Source organism: Eleutherodactylus coqui, chromosome 1 (assembly GCF_035609145.1).
Source record: "Eleutherodactylus coqui strain aEleCoq1 chromosome 1, aEleCoq1.hap1, whole genome shotgun sequence".
Taxonomy (NCBI): Eukaryota; Metazoa; Chordata; class Amphibia; order Anura; family Eleutherodactylidae; genus Eleutherodactylus; species Eleutherodactylus coqui.
The window spans coordinates 93,542,169-93,563,677 of NC_089837.1; the positions used below are offsets into that span (position 1 = coordinate 93,542,169).

The 21,509-nt window shown below is 41.4% G+C and overlaps 1 protein-coding gene across 1 annotated transcript in view; it reads left to right on the top strand.

Moving 5' to 3' along the window:
* The window catches only part of RAB6B (RAB6B, member RAS oncogene family), a 57,158-nt gene that overhangs the window by 7,152 nt on the left and 28,497 nt on the right, over positions 1-21,509 (top strand). The window contains exon 2 of the mRNA XM_066589321.1: positions 19,353-19,411. Coding sequence (XP_066445418.1) covers positions 19,353-19,411 — 59 coding nt within the window. The remainder of the gene's footprint in view (positions 1-19,352; positions 19,412-21,509) is intronic.

Here is a 21,509-nt window from a genome sequence, read left to right on the forward strand (position 1 = left end):
TTTTCTTAGAAAGTTCTAGGAAATATTAATACTCTCCGTGCACATATATTACTAGTCAGGCGCGCCCAGTCATGTGACTACGTGTCTCCCAGGGTGAAAGAAGTGCCCCATTATAACCATCACATGCCCTCATAATAACTGTCGCTTGGACTAGAGCTGATGGCGGATCATCAGCTGACAAGATCCTCTACCTGTTATTGGAGCAATATGAATATGATAAGTAGAGTAATATTCAGAAGCCAATACCTCAGGGTCTTTTTACACGGCCCGACAGTCATTCAGATTTTTGCTGGATCACGGGAATCTGAACGCTTATCTTTCAGTGTAAATGCTTGCAGCAACTGAACGACGAAAAATAGTTTGTTCGCTGATCGATTGTCATTCAGTTTCTGCATGCATAAAAACTGAATGATGATCGGGCCGTGGAAATAGGCAATTATTCATCTACGGAGGACTGCCTGCTTATCCTATGCTGTGTGATGTGCGGGAGACCACACAGTATGAGTCCTATTCTTGTGCAAGAGTTGCACAAAAATAGGACATGTTCTATATAAATTGACCCATTGCAAATAATGGGTTCTATTTTTGCTTTTTATGTGTCTTGCAACGCACAAAACACATGCGAGAATATTGGCCATGTAAATACAGCCCAAGTCATATTGTGATTTTTTTAAACCAACTTTTTACCCCTGTGTGAGCAGTGGTGCGGGACAAGATCCAGCTCACCAGGATTGGGATTGGCTGTCAGATTGTGTAGTCTCTGGGGGGCACAGGAACCTACCTGAAATGTGGTCATCAGGGTCCTCCAGGGAAAAATTTATCTCCCCATCTTCAGCCCGGCTCCGCTGGAGTCACTTGTATCAATTGATTCACAGTTTTGGCATCATTAACGCAGGAATGAACACGGCTTGTTTCCATCTACCTTGTGTTTAAATATTTTATTCAACAGAATGTGGTTCAAGAGGATCTGGATAAGTTGGGGGCAGAAAAATGTCAAATGAGGTTTAACACTAATAAATGTGAGGTTATACACATGGGTAGGAAAATCCATGTCACCATTACACACTAAATGGGAAACCACTGGGTGACACTAACATGGAGGAGGGCTTGGGGATTTTAGTTAACTGTAAGCTTAACTGGAGCAACCAGTGCCAGGCAGCTGCTGCCAAGGCAAATAGGATCATGAGGTGCATCAAAAGAGGTCTAGGGGCACATGATGAGAACATTGCTCTTCCTCTTTACGAGTCACTAGTCAGACCACACATAGAATATTGTGTACAGTTTTGGGCACCGGTACTCAAGAAGGACATATCAGAGCTTGAGTGAGTTCAAAGGCGGGTCTCTAAAGTAATTATTTAGTTTAGAAAAAGCACGGATAAGGGGCGACCTAATAACTACCGTGTTTCCCCGAAAATAAGACAGGGTCTTATATTAATTTTTGCTCCAAAATATTTCTTTTTTACATGTATATCTGCCTGGACACAATTTAAAAATTATGCTAGGTGTTATTTTCAGGGTAGGTCTTATTTTCAGGGAAACGGGGTATATACCAGGGGACAATACAGAGATCTCTCCTATCATCTATTTATACCCAGGACTGTGACTGTAACAAGGAGGAAAGAAGGTTTCTACACCGACATAGAAGGGGGTTCTTTACTGTAAGAGCAGTGAGACTGTGGAACTCTCTGCCCAAGGATATGGTGATAGCAAACTCTATAAAAGAGTACAAAAGAGGCCTGGATGTCTTTCTTGAGCGATACAATGTTATATTTTATAATAATTAATTATTGGAGTTGGGAAGGAATCTTTAAATGTGGAAAATTAGCTTCTACCTCATTGTTTTTTTTGCCTTCCTCTGGTTCAACATTGGGAGGGGTAATAGGTTGAACTGCATGGACATATGTCTTTTTTCAGCCTTGCATACTATGTTACTATGCGGAATGTGACCATCTGAAGCATTGGATTCCAATGTATTATTTCAGATGAACGATTTTCGGACATATAAAAAAAATTGCGCTGTGAAAAATAGGACATCGACAACCGATTTTATACGCGGCTGGAAAAAATAGGTCTTGCCCTATCTTTAGGCAGAGATATGCTGGAGGCTCCCATAGGCTTCTATGGGAGCTGAAAAAAAGGGAGGGGGAGGCAGTTTACAAACATCCAGCACTCTGAAAGGATTACAGCTGCCTCTATTTAGATATTAGAAGACATTCCAAGCATTTATGCTGACCGATGGTTTTCTGGGCTGCGACATATATTTTTGAGAATACGCAACAGCTGATCATGCAAATGGACGTGAAAACAAGAATTGTAACTACGATTTGATCACAGCTTTTTCCTTGCACGCAACGCTAGTGTGAAGGAGCTTTTTGGCTCAGCCTTCATGCTCAAGCTCCAGACTTTCCCTAGTCTGCTTTCAGTTTCACTATATCTTTTTTGGCTCTACAGGTGATTGGGACAATGGCATGTTGAACCATGTACTGGTTGTCCTTACCAGCACTCAAGGACATAGACTTGAACAATATGTGTTATACAACCAATACGCAACAAGAACAGAGTAACAATTATCATCATCATCATTATGACACTCTGTTACTCCTGAATTCTTAGGAAACAGGCTACTTGTAAAGGAGCAGTTCTGAAATTTAATGAGGTTGTACCAAGAATGCAAGCTATTCCCTATCCATAGGACAGGGGATAACTTGCTGATCAGTGGGAGTCTCACTGCTGAGACCCCCGTCAATCTCGAGATTGGGGGTCCCATGTCCCCCCTCCTCCTCACTGCAGGGCTACTGCAACCCTTGCAGTGAGGAGGAGACTAAATGGAGAGTTGGTCGGCACCTGCTCAGGTATTTCCATCAGCCCCATTGAAATGAATGGAGCACTAACTGTGCATGCTCGGCCAGAGCTTCATTCATACTGGCATCAAAGCGGTGTCACAAGTGACCCCCTCCGTGACGAGCGGAATGGGATATGAGAGTCCCATTCTGCAGATTGGCGGGGTTTCAGCAGTGAGAGCTACACTGATCAGCAAGTTTTGGATAGGGAATAACTTGCATTCTTGGTGGAACCCTTTTAATCAAGCATTAAAATCACCAGTCAGGTTGACTTTTGTCAAATATTCTGGATTATTGGCTGCCCATAAAAGATTACCGTATATACTCGAGTATAAACCGACTTTGTCTGCACATTTTTTACGCTGAAAAAGCCCCGTCGGCTTATACTAGAGTGAGCTATACTCACCTTGCAGCCGGCAGCTGCGATGGTCTCCCCAGCGGTGGGGCAAGCTGATCTTTAATTGTCCCTGCTAAGAGACCATGACGGAGGGGATGCAGACGCCGGCTGCGAGGTGAGTATTGCGTTTTTTGTTTTTTTTAACCTAGTCTAACTAGGCTTATACTTGAGCCACCTAATTTTCCCAGTTTTTTGTAGTAAAATTAGGTGCCTCAGCTTATACTCGGGTCGGCTAATACTCAAGTAAATATGTTATTTAAGATTTACTTATATGAGATGGGAATCTTCATGCACACAGTTAAAACTAACATAAAATATGCTATAATTGTTATTAGATAGCAATCCAGGCAATTTTGTGGGGTTCTACCAGAAATCTAAAATCTACAGGAAGATAGGGGACATAGAGATAAGAGAGATTAGATTGTTAGCCGATCCCATTAAAATCTATTTAACCTGCCAAAAATACATTTCACTGTCTGTTTAGCATTAGCGCCATTGACAAAAGACAATGCTCCTGTGGTGGTGGAAAGTCTACCTATAATACTGCATACCATTGAAGCAGGGATGCAGCATGCTACCCTGTTTCCCTGAAAATAAGACACACCCTGAAAATAAGACATAGCATGATTTTCCAGAATCTTTGAGGATGCAAAATGATTTTTCAGGCTGCTTGAGCTATAAGCCCTACTCCAAAATTAAGCCCTGCTAACAGTTAATTAAAAAAGTCAATTTAAATAGTGTCCAGGCAGCTATACATGTAAAAAAGTTAAACCTTTTTGAACAAAAATTAATATAAGACACTGTCTTATTTTCGGGGAAACGCGGTATGTGCCCTTGTTAAGTCTTGAATAAGTGGTTCAAATAGCTACCTCTCCTATCAAAAAAAACCCCACCAGTTCAATGAGCGTAACACACACCACGCCCAGGATGAACGTAGGGTTTTGTTCACAAAGGGAGCAGACTGTGGAATGGAGAAAAAGAGGAAGGGACAACCTCACCCTGACAACTAGGACAATAACCGTCCTGTCTAAAAGCAAGGTAATCGTCTCAATAAAGGCGGCCCCAAAAACATAAACATCAATCTGTCATACAGACTGGAACAGTACAGCCAATCTGTCTATGTATCCAGAAACCATGCCACAACCTTATCGCGGTTAACAGACGGTGACAGGTATGCTTTGGTTATGAGTTCACACAGAATTAGTGACCAAACTTCCCCTTACTTTGCAGTAGTCACATCAGGGAGAAATAGAATTTACTTAATTTACATTGCTAGGCCTTAAAATACTGCTAACTTAACATCTTCACAAGTAGTGCATATGACTCCTTCATCACATCCCAAAATGATTATAGACCCCAAAATGTATTTAGACTTAAACCACAGAATATATATCACAAAATGAATACAGATCCCAGACCCAAAAATATGTACAGTCTCCAAAATAAATATAGACTCCAGAATAGATATAGACCCCAAATTAAATATTGATTATTGCATCAAATAGACCCCAATATAAGTACAGACCTCAGATCAGACATCCCGCAAAAATACAGGACTCAGACCAAACTGGAGAATGCAGACCATAGATTCTCAAATAAATTCAGACCTCAGGCTAGACCACAATAAATGCAGAGCACAGACCCTAAAATAAACAGATTACAGACAAGATCTCAAATACAGACCCCAGAGCAAATACAATAACTCAGAGTTGTTCTAGTAATAATAATATAAATGTGTTTCTTATATCAGGCTAGGCAAACATATATATATATATATATATATATATATATATATATATATATATATTCATATATCCACCTTCATAGGAAATAGCTAGCAGTTAAATGGTTAACAAGCTCAATATTATACCCTAGTACGTACAAGTACAATGTTGAAGCTAGACCTCCCACGTATGGTTCCCAGCGCTAGCTATCAAGGGGAGGAACTTCCTATCTATGAGAAGTTCATGTGGTGCAGATTGGAATATTAATAGTCTATGCTACTTGGGCATATAGGAATTACGTGTGCACATAGCGACATACACCTGGGGCATAAACATATGTTAATCATTAGCACCATTACATACTAGGCCAATCATACTTTGTTATAATGTTGGGGGGGGGGGGGGTGTGCATATAATTGGTGCGTCATGGTCAATTATATTTCTATTGTTCTTCCTTAGAATAAATCAGAAGAGTATTGGGGACTGACGGATAACATCTGTCAGTTCAAATACGTATATTCATGCATGAAGCTTCTCATTATAACCAATCTGGACCAGATCAGTGAAATCTTCTGAATATGATTTATTCCCATTACAGAGTAAATTCTGACTCCTAAGTAAATACAGTACCACAGTCCCCAGAATAACTACAAGGCAGGCCAGAAATATAAATTCAGACCTCAAATAATCACAGACCAGACTGATACAGAGCAGACTTTAGAGTTGATGCAGACCTCAGACCAAGAAATAATTGTAGAACCCTCAGCCCCTCAACTAATACAAACCTTAACCACAGCTCCCAGTATAACAAGTGACCCGACACACATCAGGCTTACAGTCTCCCCAGTCTTCTTCTATTCTCCTCTGTGTAGCCTTTACATGCCACCCCTTGGCTTGAGGACCAAACTGGCTATTGTCATGTGAACATATCTGCATAGGTCCTTCAAAGACCTCTGCATAGAACTTTGTCTAGGGACCATCACACATCGCAGATTTGTTGCCCATTTTTTGCCACAATTATAACAAAAGGTGACAAAACTGCTTTATGTAATCATCTCTATGTATACTTACATGTAAAATACTTCTAGTAGCACCAGCATTCTAATGTGACTATCAGCCAGGCTGGTGGTTTACCAGATGGGTAGCAACTCTAGGCTCATATAGCTATGTATCATAACTTGGTGAATGACTTGAGGCTGCAAAATAACTGTCTTGATTGTACGTAGAGCAGAAGTCTCCAATCTGTAGCTCACTGACTCTCCAACTGTTGCAAAACTACAACCCACCAGCATGGCCACACAGTTGATGGAGAGCATCTGAACTCTTCATCCTATAAAAACATCAATCTCTTTTTACAATGGGTAGTCATTGGGCCATAGAGTTTCTCCATGTAAAGGGACAAACGATCAGCCGACCAACGAGCAAATGCTCATTCATCGACTGATCGGCTCATTTATGGGAGCACAAAAAATGCTCTCTGCTTGGCGGTACATCTCCTCATGTTAATGGGAAGATGTACATCTGGCCTATGGGGATGAATGATCACATTAGCTATCGTTCATTCCATGTAAGCCGATTCTCGGTATAAAAAAAGAAAGAAATGAGTGCCGATCGACATGTGTGTCGATTAGTGCTTATTAGATCGGACCAAGTTCTCATATCGAATAAATTGACGATTAGATGTTACTATAAGTAGTGATTTATGGTGATCTCCACCAGGCAATGCCGGACTTAATACTAAATGTGAAAGAGAATAAACTGCTTACTATTATATTTGAGGCTCTCTTGGATGTTAAAGGTTGAGTATTGCAAATACCTCAGACAACCTTTTTTAACTGCCATCAAGCTGTGCATGTTTAATCCCAGAGTGCACCAATTTCCTTCCAAGGTAATCAATACTTAATGAGGTTTTCAGCTGAATTCATATGGTTAATGGCTTCCACATTAATCTTACTCCGTCTTCTCTCATTGCGTTGTCTCATTTGTTCCCTTTCCCTGCACTCTCTCCTGGAATGGTCTTTTATGTAAACCCAAACAAGCAAGGCTTACTATCCTATCATATAAGGGTAGACAAAATAAAATGTTACCAAGGTGTTGATAATTCTGTATGTGTTTCCGAGAGACAACGATATATGGCGACCATCATAGCTTTGACATGGCTCGTAATCCAGTTTTACTAGCATTATACGGAGACATAAAAGTGAGTTTTCAATGCATATCTGGACAAATTAACTATTTGGGTCTAGGACATCTGGAAGACAAACCCTATAAGAGCGGTAGGAGAAGCTATTTTAGTTATTACCCTACTCTTAAAACCTGATGCAACCAAGAAATACCTTGAACAGCTCAAGGGCTTCCTTTATTAGCGATTTTCTGACTTTATGGGAAAGTGCCCTTTAAATGTCCTTGTATATATTTTCCCAGTAAAATGGCCTCCTGTAATATTCATCTCAATACCGAATAATAATGTCAGGTAGCTCTCTTTTTCCTGACAGCTAGACTATTCCTGCAGACAGTGTCGGTGTTGTTACAGGGGAGCTGTCAGTCATCCAGGCCAGACATGGAAAGAGCTTTGTGCTAGCTACATCGGCTGCAAAGTGATCACCTTTCTCTGGGATGCAAGCAGTTCACCGAAGGACATGGCGTCTTTGAGAAGAATCCTAATGACTTAGTTCAGTCTGGGATTAATTGTTTATGGCTACTGCAGTTCACCGAAGAAATTACTCTCCCATAGTTAAAGCTGAAGAAATGCATGTTGGCATCCAGTACCTATAGGAACATATAGATTCTGTATGGAATACAATGAGTGCAGATGTCCGGCTTGATGCATTGTATATCAAATGCTCTTACACGGGGTAATTCAAAAAGAATGATGCAAATGTAAAGCGGATTTATCCACGCATGAATTGACATACAACAGCCAGAACGCCAGGAAAAGATAGAAGAACTCTTTAAGTTCTTAACCCCTGCAGGACGAAAGAGTTTTTCACTTTTTTATTTTCGTTTTTCCTCCAAGAGCCATAACTTTAGTTTTCCACTGACATAGTGACTTGTTGGTTTTGCGGGACGAGTTCTACTTTTAATGGTACCATTTAATGTACCGTATCATGTAGTGTGAAACTTTTAAACATTTTCCAGTGGGGAGAAATGGAAATAAAATGCAATTGCATCATTATTGAGGGGTTTCGTTTTTACAGCGTTCGTGATGGAGTAAAAATGACACATGGAGTTTGATCCGTATGATTATAGTGATATCAAATGCAGATAATTTAAGTTTTCTGCTTTTAAAAAAGTAAATAATTTTTATTTAAAAAAAAATTGCTTTCCATCATCATATTGTGAGACCCGTAACGTTTTTGCTTTTTCGTCAATTGGGCTGCGTGAGGGCTGTTTTTTCTTTTCAAGAATTTTTATTGGGTTTTATCATAAACAAAAAAAATAACAGAAAGTTGACATATTTGTTGCGTTAGAATATAATTTCTGTACCGTGGCATGAATATATTATAAACATGCAATGTGTTGCTGAATAGTACTGAAACTAATGTTCATTCCTACCAAAAAAAGCCAGGCTAGTAAAGCAAGCCGTAATTCTGGCATTCTGTACATTTTTTACAGCCTTCTCCATATGGGAAAAATATTTAATATTTCACAGACTTTTATAAATACAGCAATATCAAATATGTGGGATTTTAAAAATGGTTTTTAATGAGAAAAGAGGGTGTTTTGAACTTTTAATATGTTTTTATGTTGAAAAACTGCATTAAACTTTTTTTCACAGTTTTATTTAGTCCCCACAGGGGACTTGAACTTGAAATCAATTGATCACTTTTACTATATACTGCAATACTTCAGTATTGCAGTATGTAGTTATTTCAAACGTTGCCTATGAGACCTTGCCTTGGCATACATGCATGGCAGACCTGGAGGCTTTCAGTAGACTAACCTATCATGACTCCTAGTCATGTCACGGGAGTAACCATTGAGATACTTGATTAGCTTTGACCACTGCATCTAAAGAGTTAGCTGCTGCGATCAGAGATAACTCTGATCGTGACAATTACCAGCAGCTGTCAGAAACAGAAATGGAGTGGACGCAGCTCCAAAGCCCACTCCATGCACCCTTCACAATTGCATGTCATATATCTATGTTATGCAGTCGGGAGAGGGGAAATGGGCTTTACAGATGTTCAATGTGACATGGCGTGTGTCAAGTTGGTAGCCCAGATTTGTCCAGACGTGTCCTGGAATATTCTCTGTTATCAAGTCCACTGCAGCAGAGATGCATTGTCTTACATCATCCAGCGACACCAACACTGCCCAGACTGAACATCTGTAAGGTGCATTAAAAATGTGAAGAGTTCTTCTATCTTTTCATGTCATTCTGGCTGTTGTATGTTAATTCATATATGAAAAAAGTCTGCTTTTCTTTTGTACCTTTCTATTAGAATCACCTTATACTAGGCATAGTCTTTCCTACAATGTAGCTTTTTAGTAATGGGGGCCAAAAGAAAGATTTCATTAAGAATATTTACTCTGAGGATTGTTCTCCTGCAAGATCTCTGGGGAAAATCTGAAGAAAAGCTGAAAGGTCCCTTCTGTCTTTGTTGCTAAGTTACAATACAATAGAGACAAGTGCCTGTCAGACACTTTCGGTCAGTTAAGGTTGCTGCTCTGCAACAAATATACTGAGGTTTTATTTTAAACTAATGAATACTGTAACTAACTAGAGATGTTTAAAGAAAACATTCAAAAGCGATCCAACTTTAACCCCTTACTACTTAAGCCTATTTGTACCTTAATGAACTTTTCAGTTTTTTACATCACCTCATTCATTGAGTCATAACTTTTTAAGTTTTCCTTCAGCATAGCCATATGAGGGCTTGTTTTTTGTGTAACAAGTTGTATTGTTTAATAGTATCATTTTGGGGTACGTATAATGTATTGTATTACTTTTATTAATTTTTTTAAGGGGATTGGGTAAAAACTGAAATTCTGCCATTGTTTTCTGGATTTCATTTTTACGGCATTCAGTGTGCCGAATGAATAATGTGATACCATTATTCTCTGGGTCAGCACAATTCCAGTGATGCATTGATTATGTATGATAATATGTTTTCCCTTAGTCCTGACAGTGGCACAATATGGGGTATTTCTGACCTTGTTTACTGGTAGGACAGATAGAACTTTTAACAGGTAAAAAACTGAAGTAAATAATTTCCCCCCTCCCTTTATTAGACCTACGTACCTCTAATCTGGTCAGTGTCTATTCTAAAGAAAAAACTATATGTGGGGGGGGGGGGGGGCTCGTGCCGCTGTTTGGACTAAGGGAAAACAGATTATCATACATAGTGAATGGTTCCTTCTCGTCCTATCAGGGCACAATATAGGAAACAAACAATAAGATACCCTATGGGGAGGAACCTCAAGTTCTGCAGTATTCAAGATCGAAAGTCCAAAAGATGTCCGCTCTGAAAACTTGGAAGCTAGTCTATAATGCTTTATAAACGTATTCTGGGAGCTCCTCACAAATACACTCCAAAGGCAGCAGGGCTTTTTTTGCCGAAGAAGTGGCCACCACTCTAGTGGAGTGGGCATTATCAAACTTTTGGGGTTCTAGTCCTTGAGAAGTGAAGACAAGTTTAACTGTATTGCTAACCAACATGCTAAGAGTGGGTTTGGAAGCCATCAAGCCCCTACCTCTTGCAGAAAAAAAAGGATAAGGTGATTTTCTACTCTTCCAATGTCTCTAGATCTATTTAAATATATTCTAAGACATCTAGAAATATCTAGGGCGTGTAATCTAGCCTCCTCCTCTAACCTCAAATTTGCAAAAAAAACACTGGTAATAATATAAACTGATTAATATTTTAAAAGTATGGAACCTTGGGAGGAAAGGTAGGTATGTACCCAAGTAGGATTCTATCAGGTAAGAATGTTATATATGGTTCTTCTGAGGATAGAGATGGAAGCTCTTCTATTCTTGTAACAGGCAATTAAAAGGTATTCTTCATGGAAAAAAGGTCAGTATTCACTATCTCGAGAGGTTCCAATGGTGGAAGGGTTAACCCTTCAAGTACTATTGATAAATCCCATTGTTAAAGGGGCTTAAGTACCATAGATATGAAATTTTCAAATGTGTCCTGGAATAAATATCTGTTTAGAAAGGCTGACACCTCTGAAATTGGTACTTTAGAATAGAAATACTAAAACCTCTATCCAATCCGGCCCGTATAAACTTCAGAATATTGCTAAATGATCATTAAAGCTTATCTTCTAACACCATACTGTGAAAAGTCTGTTAATCCTAGCATATACTCTTTTTGTAGAGTTTGCCCTAGATTGGGCTAATGTTCTCAAGACCACTTGGGATAGCCCGCTAGTGGTTAGTAAGGACCAATCAAATTTCAGGCTGTCAGGTTGAAACTCTTGAGTTGAGTGCAGAGCTGTGTTTGCTGGGATACCAGGTTCTGCAATGAGGGAGGCCTCAAATATTGCCCTTGACCCATGTATATAACCTGGGTGAACCATGACCTCTTTGGCCAGAATGATATGATGGCTATCACCGAGGTCTGGTCTTGCCTAATTTGGTCTTGCCTCATCAATACCCTTGGTATAATGGAAACTAGAGGAAAAATGTAGGCCAGCCTGAACCTCTATGAAATGGACGGAGCATTCACCACCAGCGAATTGTCCTCCTGGTACAGGAGCAGAACTTCTCCACCTTGGTGTTAAATCATGATGCCATGAGATCTATCTCTCATTCCCCATCTGAGAGTAATCTGGTGAAAAATCAATATTTGATCTGCCCCAATGTTGAGACTGCCACGAATATTCACTGCAATCAGATGGGATAGATTCTTCTCTGCTCAAAACAAAATTCTGTCTGCTTCTTCTTGAAAGGGGTAAGATTGGGTGCCCCCCTGTTTGTTTGTATAACATACTACTGTTACATTGTCTGTCTTTACATTTACTGCTTCTTTTTTGATCTGTGGTAGAAAATGAAGCAGTGCAAGGCAGACTGCTCTGAGGTCTCTCAGATTTGAAGAGTACTCTGCTTCACCAATGTCCATGTACCCTGGACTGTCAGCTCTTCTAGATGCCCTCCCAACCTGATTTGGATGCATCTGTGGTCAACAGGATTCAGCGGGGACCTGCTGTCCCTTACATTGCTCCACCTTGTGAGGGAGTGACAAGTTTGTCAAGATATAGTGCCCCTTCTATTTAGTGCCCTCGGGGTGTGGTTCCAATAGGACAGGATCTCTCTCTCTAGTGGTCTCATATGGAAAAAGATCCATGAAACTGCTCTCCCTGCTCCCACCATCAACCCCAAAGCTTCCATAAGAATCCTGATAGAAACCTGTCTTGGATCCGACAAGAATCTGGCAGCTGCCTCTATCTGGGATTTTAACTATGGAGTGAGAAAAATCTTCATGGACACTGAGTCTATTATAAAACCTAGGAACCCCTTTCTGGTAGTAGGAACTACCTCTGACTTCTTCCAATTCACTATCCATCCTAGGCTCTAGGTGAAAGAGTCTGTGAAATTCATCTGATCTAAGAGCAGCCCTATCAATTTGGCCTTCAATAGCCAGTTGACCAAATAAGGAATGGTTAGACCTTGGATCCTGAGAACAGCAGCCACTGCTGAAATGACTTTTGTAAATACAAATGGGGCTGATGAAATCGCAAACAGGAGGGCGGTAAACTGAAAATATCTTATTGTTCCTCTGATTCTGACTGCTATCCCGAGAGAACGTCTGCAGCTGCTGGTTATAGAAATATGGAAGTAGGCAAAATTACGAGATCCTAAATAGTACGCTCATTAGATGGTTCCTTTAGCCGACAGCCTCGGCAGTGATTGAACTTATAATCATTTGGAAGTGGAGTCTCATAATCCCGACATACCAGGTGTCTGCACTTTGTTGTTGCCTTCTGACCCTGCTGGTCCTGCTCTAGACATCCTGAAATGAAAGTACATAACATCAAACTCTGTCTAGCAAAAAACAATCAGTAGACTTAATAAATATATTTTTTTATCACCTCTGTACCTAATCTCTAAGGGGTGCAAGGGACCCCTAAGCAGGGGAAACCAAAATGGCATGATACCGTTAATGGGACAAGAATAGGGTCCTAAAATACAAGACTGGAAGTGCAGTAAGAACACCTTTCAGTCTCCACATGGGCACCACCATCTTGCCATAGACCTGGGAAGCAAGGAAACTCCCAACCTCAAAACAGCTTGAGTGTAACGTGGGAACCAGCGCCCAGCTATATCAGCAGGAACCCCTGAAAATGCACCAGGTTCTGGCTAACCAGATCTAGGATCAAATACTATCTGTTCCTTGTCGACAGGACAGAAAAAACACTGACTAGATTAGAGGTAGATAGAAAGGGATAATGTATTTACTTTCAATTTTTGCTTATTAAACGTTCCATCTGTCCTACCAGTACACAGGGCCAGAAACACCCCATATTGTGCCGCTGGTAGGACGAGAGGGAAACTTAGTTTATGTTTTTGCATTTTTGTACACTAAAAACATCTTTTTTTAAAGATTCTACAATCCAAGATCTCTAACATTTTTATTTTTCCATCAACGGAGCTCTATGAGAGCTTGTTTTTTGTGGGATGAGCTCTAGTTTTCAATTATCCCATTTCTGGGAACATAAAATTTTGATCACTTATTATTACCTTTTTTCCAGATTGACAATATCTGCAATTCTGCCATGTTTTTAAATGCAGTATATTTAATATGTTAAATGAATTCTACAGGTCATTATGATTATGTTGATACCAAATTTATATCGTTTTTTTCCAAGGTTTAATGTACCTTCTATTAGCATATTCAGAAACCCGTAACATTTTCTTTTCCATCATCGGCGCTGTATGAGGGTTTTTTCTGTGACAATTTGTACATTTTATTGGAACTATTTGTTGACTGATATGACTTTTTCATCGCTTTCTATTTTTTTGAGGGATGAAATATGCAGAAATATGCTTCTATTGAAGCCTATGGAAGCCGTCTGGATCCGCGGGGAACCCGTACCAGAATTAAACTCACCTGCTCCGGGCGATGTGGTTCTTCCCTTCTTCGCGGCCGGATCTTCTTTCTTCGGCCCGGCGGATGTGCCCGGCGCATGCGCGCGGCACGCTTCCGGCGTACCGAGCACATCCGCCGGGCCGAAGAAAGAAGATCCAGCCGCGAAGAAGGGGAGACACGCATTGCGCGGAGCAGGTGAGTTTATTCTTATGTTTAGGCATCATGTCCGCGGGACAGGAGGGACCCGCTCCGGATTCTACATATAGAATCCGTGGCGGGCCTGATTTTCGCCGTGGACATGAGGCCTTAGTATTGCAATGTATTATATAGCCTGTAGAGCTCAGCTAGAGGCTGAGCTTCGCTGGCCACTACAGACGGCAGAACTGGAGGCCGTCATCATGCCACCAGGTGCCATAGCAACCCATGGGGAACCTGCAATCACATAGTGGAGTTTCATTCAACAGGTGATAGAGGGAGCTGTTAAAATCTCATCCACATGGCTAGTACTGCAGCATTTACAACTCTAAGGGCACCTACCCACTGGCGATTTTTTTTCCTGCGATGCTAAATTGCGTTTTGCGTTTTTTCTGAAGAGCAATTAGTATAGAATGTGTTCTTGTCCATTGGGGGTTTTTTTTCCGGTCCGTTGCAATTTTTAACATAGGAACTGTCAGTTGCATATGTGTCCTTATTTTTCTCTTAAAGGGGTTGTCCCGCGAAAGCAAGTGGGGGTATACACTTCTGTATGGCCATATTAATGCACTTTGTAATATACATCGTGCATTAATTATGAGCCATACAGAAGTTATTCACTTACCTGTTCCGTTGCTAGCGTCCTCGTCTCCATGGAGCCGTCTAATTTCAGCGTCTAATCTCCCGATTAGACGCGCTTGCGCAGTCCGGTCTTCTCCCTTCTGAATGGGGCCGCTCGTGCTGGAGAGCTGCTCATCGTAGCTCCGCCCCGTCACGTGTGCCGATTCCAGCCAATCAGGAGGCTGGAATCGGCAATGGAACGCACAGAGCCCACGGTGCACCATGGGAGAAGACCTGCAGTCCACCGTGGGTGAAGATCCCGGCGGCCATCTTCGCAAGGTAAGTAAGAAGTCACCGGAGCGCGGGGATTCGGGTAAGTACTATGCGTTTTTTTTTTTAAACCCCTGCATCGGGTTTGTCTCGCGCCGAACGGGGGGGGCTATTGAAAAAAAAAAAAACCTGTTTCGGCGCGGGACAACCCCTTTAATGCACCCATGATTGTCAATGGAAATTAACGAAACAAACGCGAAAAAGCCGCGAAAAACGCTGCGTTTTTCACACACGAAAATCGGCAACGCCAGTGGGAAGGCACCCTAAGACCACATTCTCACATGGAGGAAATGCTGCAGACATTCCTCAATGGAGTATCAGCCGCAATTTTTCAATAACTCCACTGTGGCTAAATCAGAACCAGAATGGTGCGGATTTGCTCACATTTTCACTTGCGAAACAGCTGCGAAATGTAACCCTTCCTCAGTGGAATCAGAATCCTCAGCGTTTTATAAAAATGCTGCAAATTTATTGTGGAAATTATCTGCACTTAGTGAAGGGAATATTTGAAATCCTCTTCACACGTCTTGTACTGTAAACGCTGCAAATTCTGGATCTTGCCCTTGTGAAGGCGGCCTTCAGGTATCAGTGGTGCAGCAATAGGGGGAGCCATCACACTAGTCATCTGCTACTAGAGCACCCATGGACCTCCAATAGTATATACAACAACCAGAGGTATTTTGTACCATCTGTCTGGAGGTTCAGTCACTCTTCATACTCTGTCAAATTAGTATATTTTATTGATTGTTTTAAGTTGTTGATTTTGTAATGCAGTTTAATGATTAGTTATGATGTTTTTTAAGGTGCATAAATATGTTATGGGGCACCGCTGATTGTGATGTCAGTGGCAATTGTTGCTTTTTATTTATTTTGTAATTTTGTTCCTTTAATATACTGGTAAGGAGGGGTTATGTTTTTGGTGACCGCGTTTTTCGTGAAACCAAAGATCTTATATAGGAAGCGGCTCTCAGGGGCTTTGGAGACAGGAAGTAGCAAGGTAAGGAATGGTTAGTGACACGTAGCAGGTTTTTGCCCCCTAGGACTACACCTTATACTTTCTGAAGGCGCAGGCCCAAGAAGATGCTGTAATAGAGCAAACTCTAAAGACGAAAGTCTCTGTCTGTGTCTCAGCTCCGCTGGGCACAAAAAAAGCTATCGATAACACACTGTGGTCATTGCCTATTCATGTTGAATCTGCTGTAAGGTCCAGTTGGCAAATAAACCAGAGTTAGTTCTGTTTGGAGTATTGGAAAAGTGAGCCATATGGTCTGTACCGATGCAACACCCTTACCCCAGCCCTTCACTCCATCTACTCATGAAGTACCTGGGAGCAGCCACAGCTATACGCTTGCCCAGCCACATGTTGTTACTACTCTTACCTCGTTGGCCTATCCCATGCCCCTGCTTCAAAGGCACAGTTATCCTTTTTCCAAGCGTCATGGGTTTGTTTATTTAATTTATGGGAAAGCACTTTGATGGAAGATCCAGCCAATCAGTAAGGGCATTTCACGGGTAAAACATTTGTATTACTGCAGTGCATGCACTGATTGGCTGTCTAATGGTGGCTCTCTACAGTACAGTGCGGTACCACATGTTCTGTACTACCTTTACCTGGGCCAGGATGAGCGGCTCCTTTGGTCACCAGGTGAGGGAACCTCCATGTCATTTTCCTGGTATACTGTGTACTGTACAGGATCCTGAAGAAGCTCCAGTCCTCTGCATAGAAAGACATTTACAGCTTTCAGCAGCTCTTTCTGACTTTTATATATGAAAAGGAAGTCGCTGATCAGGAAGGGAAAGGCTGCGGTGACTCCTTATCCACCAGATGGGCCACTGCGGTATGTTGGGGCTGGTTTCCATAGCTGCAGGGATGTTCTCTGTGTAGGACTAGTCGTCAGACATCCAAGCTGTACAAACTTAAATGGTTTATTAACAGCTTTAACTTTCTGTCTGGCCTGGCCGTACAACAGTTTCTTAGTCTGAGAATAACAGTAATGCTATTTTTGTCTGCGATCATTTGAACAAAAAAGTCCTAAGGTGCAACCGTGCTTGTTACCTTATATTGCTATCTGGATAGTCAAAGTCCAAGTTCACTAGTGCTGTTTAGTAACTCACAGAATCAAGCCGAGTACTGGCCACCCCAAGCTTATATCCAAGAGAAGTTGGGGCACTGCCTCTTTTATGCCCATAGGGTGCTTTAGTACCGCTCACCAATTGGGTCTAGACCGCGTTCTGCAGTGGAGCTGCTGCATTTGCTTCCTTCTCTCACAGCTCGCTCAGTCTGTTCTCTTCCGGAGAGATTACAAAAGGTTAGAGGAACAGGGTGTCCTATGCCCAACTAAGTATTGTTGCAGTAGAGCCCAAGGTAAGATGCAGATTGTGAAATTAAAAGATTTGTTGTTGTAAGGCTACTTAGAGCAATGAATACAGCAGCTAGCGAGTATAGGGCCTCTGATATTACATCTCCCATTAGTTTTTGCTCCTCAACAATTACAAATTACGTTTTGCAATGATGAAATGTTACCGTCACCCATTGACAGTGACAACAGCTGGAGCCTGATCAAATAAATTACCGATCTCTATTACCGTGAATGTTAGGTGGATAAGGCTTCATCACGCACTAATACATAATTATTGATTAACAGTATATTTTGATCTATGTTCCTTTGACTAATACTAATACAATAGTATTTTCAATTCACACATACTGTATTCAATGGCCCCACTATTAACTGGCTGCAAATATTGGATAAGTGTGGGCAGATCCAACTGCCTTGAGTAGGGTATGCCAAAAACATATGTTCTTGTGTGCAGCTCAATGGATCAGCTCCACGTTGGCATATTGGATTTCAACATGCCCTATATTTTGTTTCCCCTGGGAGAACAAACACTGCCAGAGATATCTGGCAATTGCTTATTCCCCTCTTCATATTGACATAAAAGTCAAATTAGGCCAATCAAACTTGCATTTTTATGGAGTCGGGAGATATCTATCTTTTATATATAGCCAAGATAACGCTGGGAAGGCTCTGTAGAAAAATTGCTCTTCCATCCAGCATCTTCTCTAGCATCCTCCCAGTCAGTATGGACAAGGAAAGACACAATGGCAAAGTTTTTATTAAAATGCAACGTGTGAAAACTTGGAAGACTTAGTGATGAATGTCAGATTGTAGAACTACGTGAATTTGTTATTGATGGTCTAAGAAAGTCCAATACCTGCAGAATCTCTAATGGTAGCCATATTGGATTCTCCTGCTTTTCCAGAAACAGACATAACTGAGAAAAGACAAATTAGATTTTTCTAATGACTTGACAGCACCTTCTAGTAAATGGGTCTTTCCTTAGAACACCTAGAACAGGCAAGTTCCAGTTACTAAATACAAGAGAGATAAATTGAAGCTCTTGGGCTACAATGCAAAATCAGCACCTACCGTAGTATCTTCTCTTTCGGCAGAGGGGCCATTGAACCCCCAAAGACATCAGAGCCCTGATGCAACTGCTACCTCTGTACCTCTATAGCTTTACCCCTGCTTATAATATTGTCACTAATCAGCGGCTCTTGGGTACCTATATGTAAAGCTCCCCAATGGTTGGCAAATATCGGTACTGTTGTGTCTATGACATCATATCATTACTGAAATGTGGTACCAGGGTCAGAATCGTATGACTACCAGGCTGAATCATATTCCTGGATCACAGATCAAGATCAGAAAATTGACATGTCATATCTTGGAATTGTGTGTTTAGTCGTTTAATTGTTTTCTTGTAACAAGTTAAATTACTGATACGTTTAATATTTGTTTGTATGTTGTCAATCATACCTTTCCTACCCATTTCTGTACATTAAGACATGGCAGTGCAATGCAAAGTCTTCTGAAGAAAACCTATAGAAATAATTGTGGTTTTAGCTGTCTCTTTTCTGTAATTGCATTAATGGTTTGGTAAAGCCTTATTCAAATGGCCATATTTTCCATCCATGTGTTTGGATATGTATTTCACGGCATACAGCCCTAGAATAGCCTATGACTATATGCACACAAGTGTTTTATCACACATACCGATGGTCCAAATTGCATATGCTTTCCTCATATCATGGGTGAGAATGGGACATGCAAAATGCACTGTCCCCAAGGTTCTTGGGTGCATCTCATATGTGGCCATCTGAATTCGGCCTAAAAAAGCGAAATTACCCAGAACTTTTTTCTTCAATGATATTGCAGGCAAATCAGACACCAATGATTGCTGATGCAACTTTTTTCTCATGTTACAGTTGGAAAGACGTCTCTTATCACAAGGTTTATGTATGACAGCTTTGACAACACATATCAGGTAAGTGTGACACTGCACATTTTTTACGTACTGTAGTTGCACAGGTGTGACGGTTCAAATATACAATAACCCAATGGGTCCTACCTGATATCAACTTTAAGACCGAAAAGAAAAGTAGCAACACTAAAGCCCCATTTACACGCAAAGATGATCACTCAAAATTCGTTCAAAAGATAGGGAGCATGACAGTTTGAGCGATCATTTTGCATAAGCTGCTAATGGGCACTAATGTCCATTAGCAACTTATTAGCTACATTTGCATGTAAATGAAACTCCCTTCACTGTATGCAGATAATCCCAGGTGGTCTGTTATCTGCATACAAATCCTTTGTTCTGCTGTGGTACTGCAGCTGAATACAATGTTATCAGCACTCCCATGGAGAATCACAGCATGTGGTCCCTGCTATCAGCTACCAGCCAAACAATGGTTTTTATGCAGAACTAAAAATCATCATTCGGCCGAAAAGCTAACGATGGTAGCATTTACACGCAATGATTATTGCTCAAAAGACATTGCTTGAACAAATTTTGAGCAATAATCTTTGCGTGTAAATGGGACTTTCCCTGCTATCAGGATCTGTTCATACTGTTCTCTTTGCAGTGTACATCAGAGTGTACATCAGGAGAATTTCCAGACGTACACCACTTAGGGCTTCACCACTTTTGCTAGTTTTCGTGTGCGTGAAAATTCCGCTTTCAAAATGCGGAGACTAGAACCCATTGATTTTAATAGGTCTATTTTGTGCGTATTTGCGCACTAAATTGCCCCATAGAGGTCCATAGGACCACCTCCCTTTTATTTCAGCTTCCATTGGAGTCTATGGGAGCTTCCAGCGTATCTCGGCAAGAGATAGGGCAAGACTTATATTTAGACGAAGCGTATAAAATCGGTAACCAAAAACGGTCGCTGATGTACTATTTTTTTACATGGCCACAAATCATTCATCTGAATCAATACATTGGAATCCAATGCGTCAGATGTTCACAATTTTTTTCCCTGATTTTTGAACGCACATAAATAGCTGCGTACGATATATCCTTTAGAGTGCATTCAGACGACCGTATATCGGCTCGGTTTTCACGCCCAGCCGATATACGGCGTCTCTCTCTGCAGGGGGAGGAGGCTGGAAGAGCTGGGAGCAGTGCTCTGAGCTCCCGCCCCCTCTCTGCCTCCTCTCCACCCCCCTGCACTATTTTCAATGAGGAGAGGCGGGACAGGGACAGCGCTGATTCCCATAACTGAGCCCCGCCCCATTCCGCCTCCTCTCATTGCAAATAGTGCAGAGGGGGTGGAGAGGAGGCAGAGAGGGGGCGGGAGCTCAGTGCACTGCTCCTGGCTCTTCCAGTCTCCTCCCCCTGCAGAGAGAGACGCGGTATATCGGCTGGGCGTGAAAACCCAGCCGATATACGGTCGTCTGAAAGCACCCTTATAGGGGAAAATCTCCATGCAAATGAATTCATTCAAATATGAACATCTGTGACTTTTTTATGCTGGACAACTTTTTATCAATCAGCGACTAGTTTTTATGTGATCTGAAACTAAATGACTAGTGACTAGCGGGTGAATAACTACTTGTCTTGGCTGTTTTTACACTGAATGATTGTTGCTTGCATCTGCTCTTTTGAGTAATTCTTTGGATGATAGTCATCCTATGTGAAGCCACCTTAAGGCCTCCTTCAAACGAACATGACTTTACCGCGCCAATATCTGTGCTAAAAAATCATGGCAATCGTAAGTTAAAATCGCGTGAATGAAAAATAGCTGCAAGCAAGTCGCGCTATTTTTCGCGATTTTACACAGCTTGCTGCGGCGTCTTGCAGTGCACTGATGCCGCAGCTCCGAAATCCCTTGGCCACCAGAACAATGTAAGGGCTTCTTCATACTGGCAACGGGCACAGTGTTATCCATGGGGCTTTCACATGGTGGCAATTGCGATATCAGGGTGTGAAGCCCTCGCCAGTGTGAAGAAACCCTAAATGACATGAAGTGGCTCACTACAGGCACCTGTCATTGTTTAGCATCGCTTGTCGCTGCTAAACTCCCCCCTTTGCGGCCATAGGAATCTATGGCGTCTCCAGTATTTTGCCATGAAAAGAT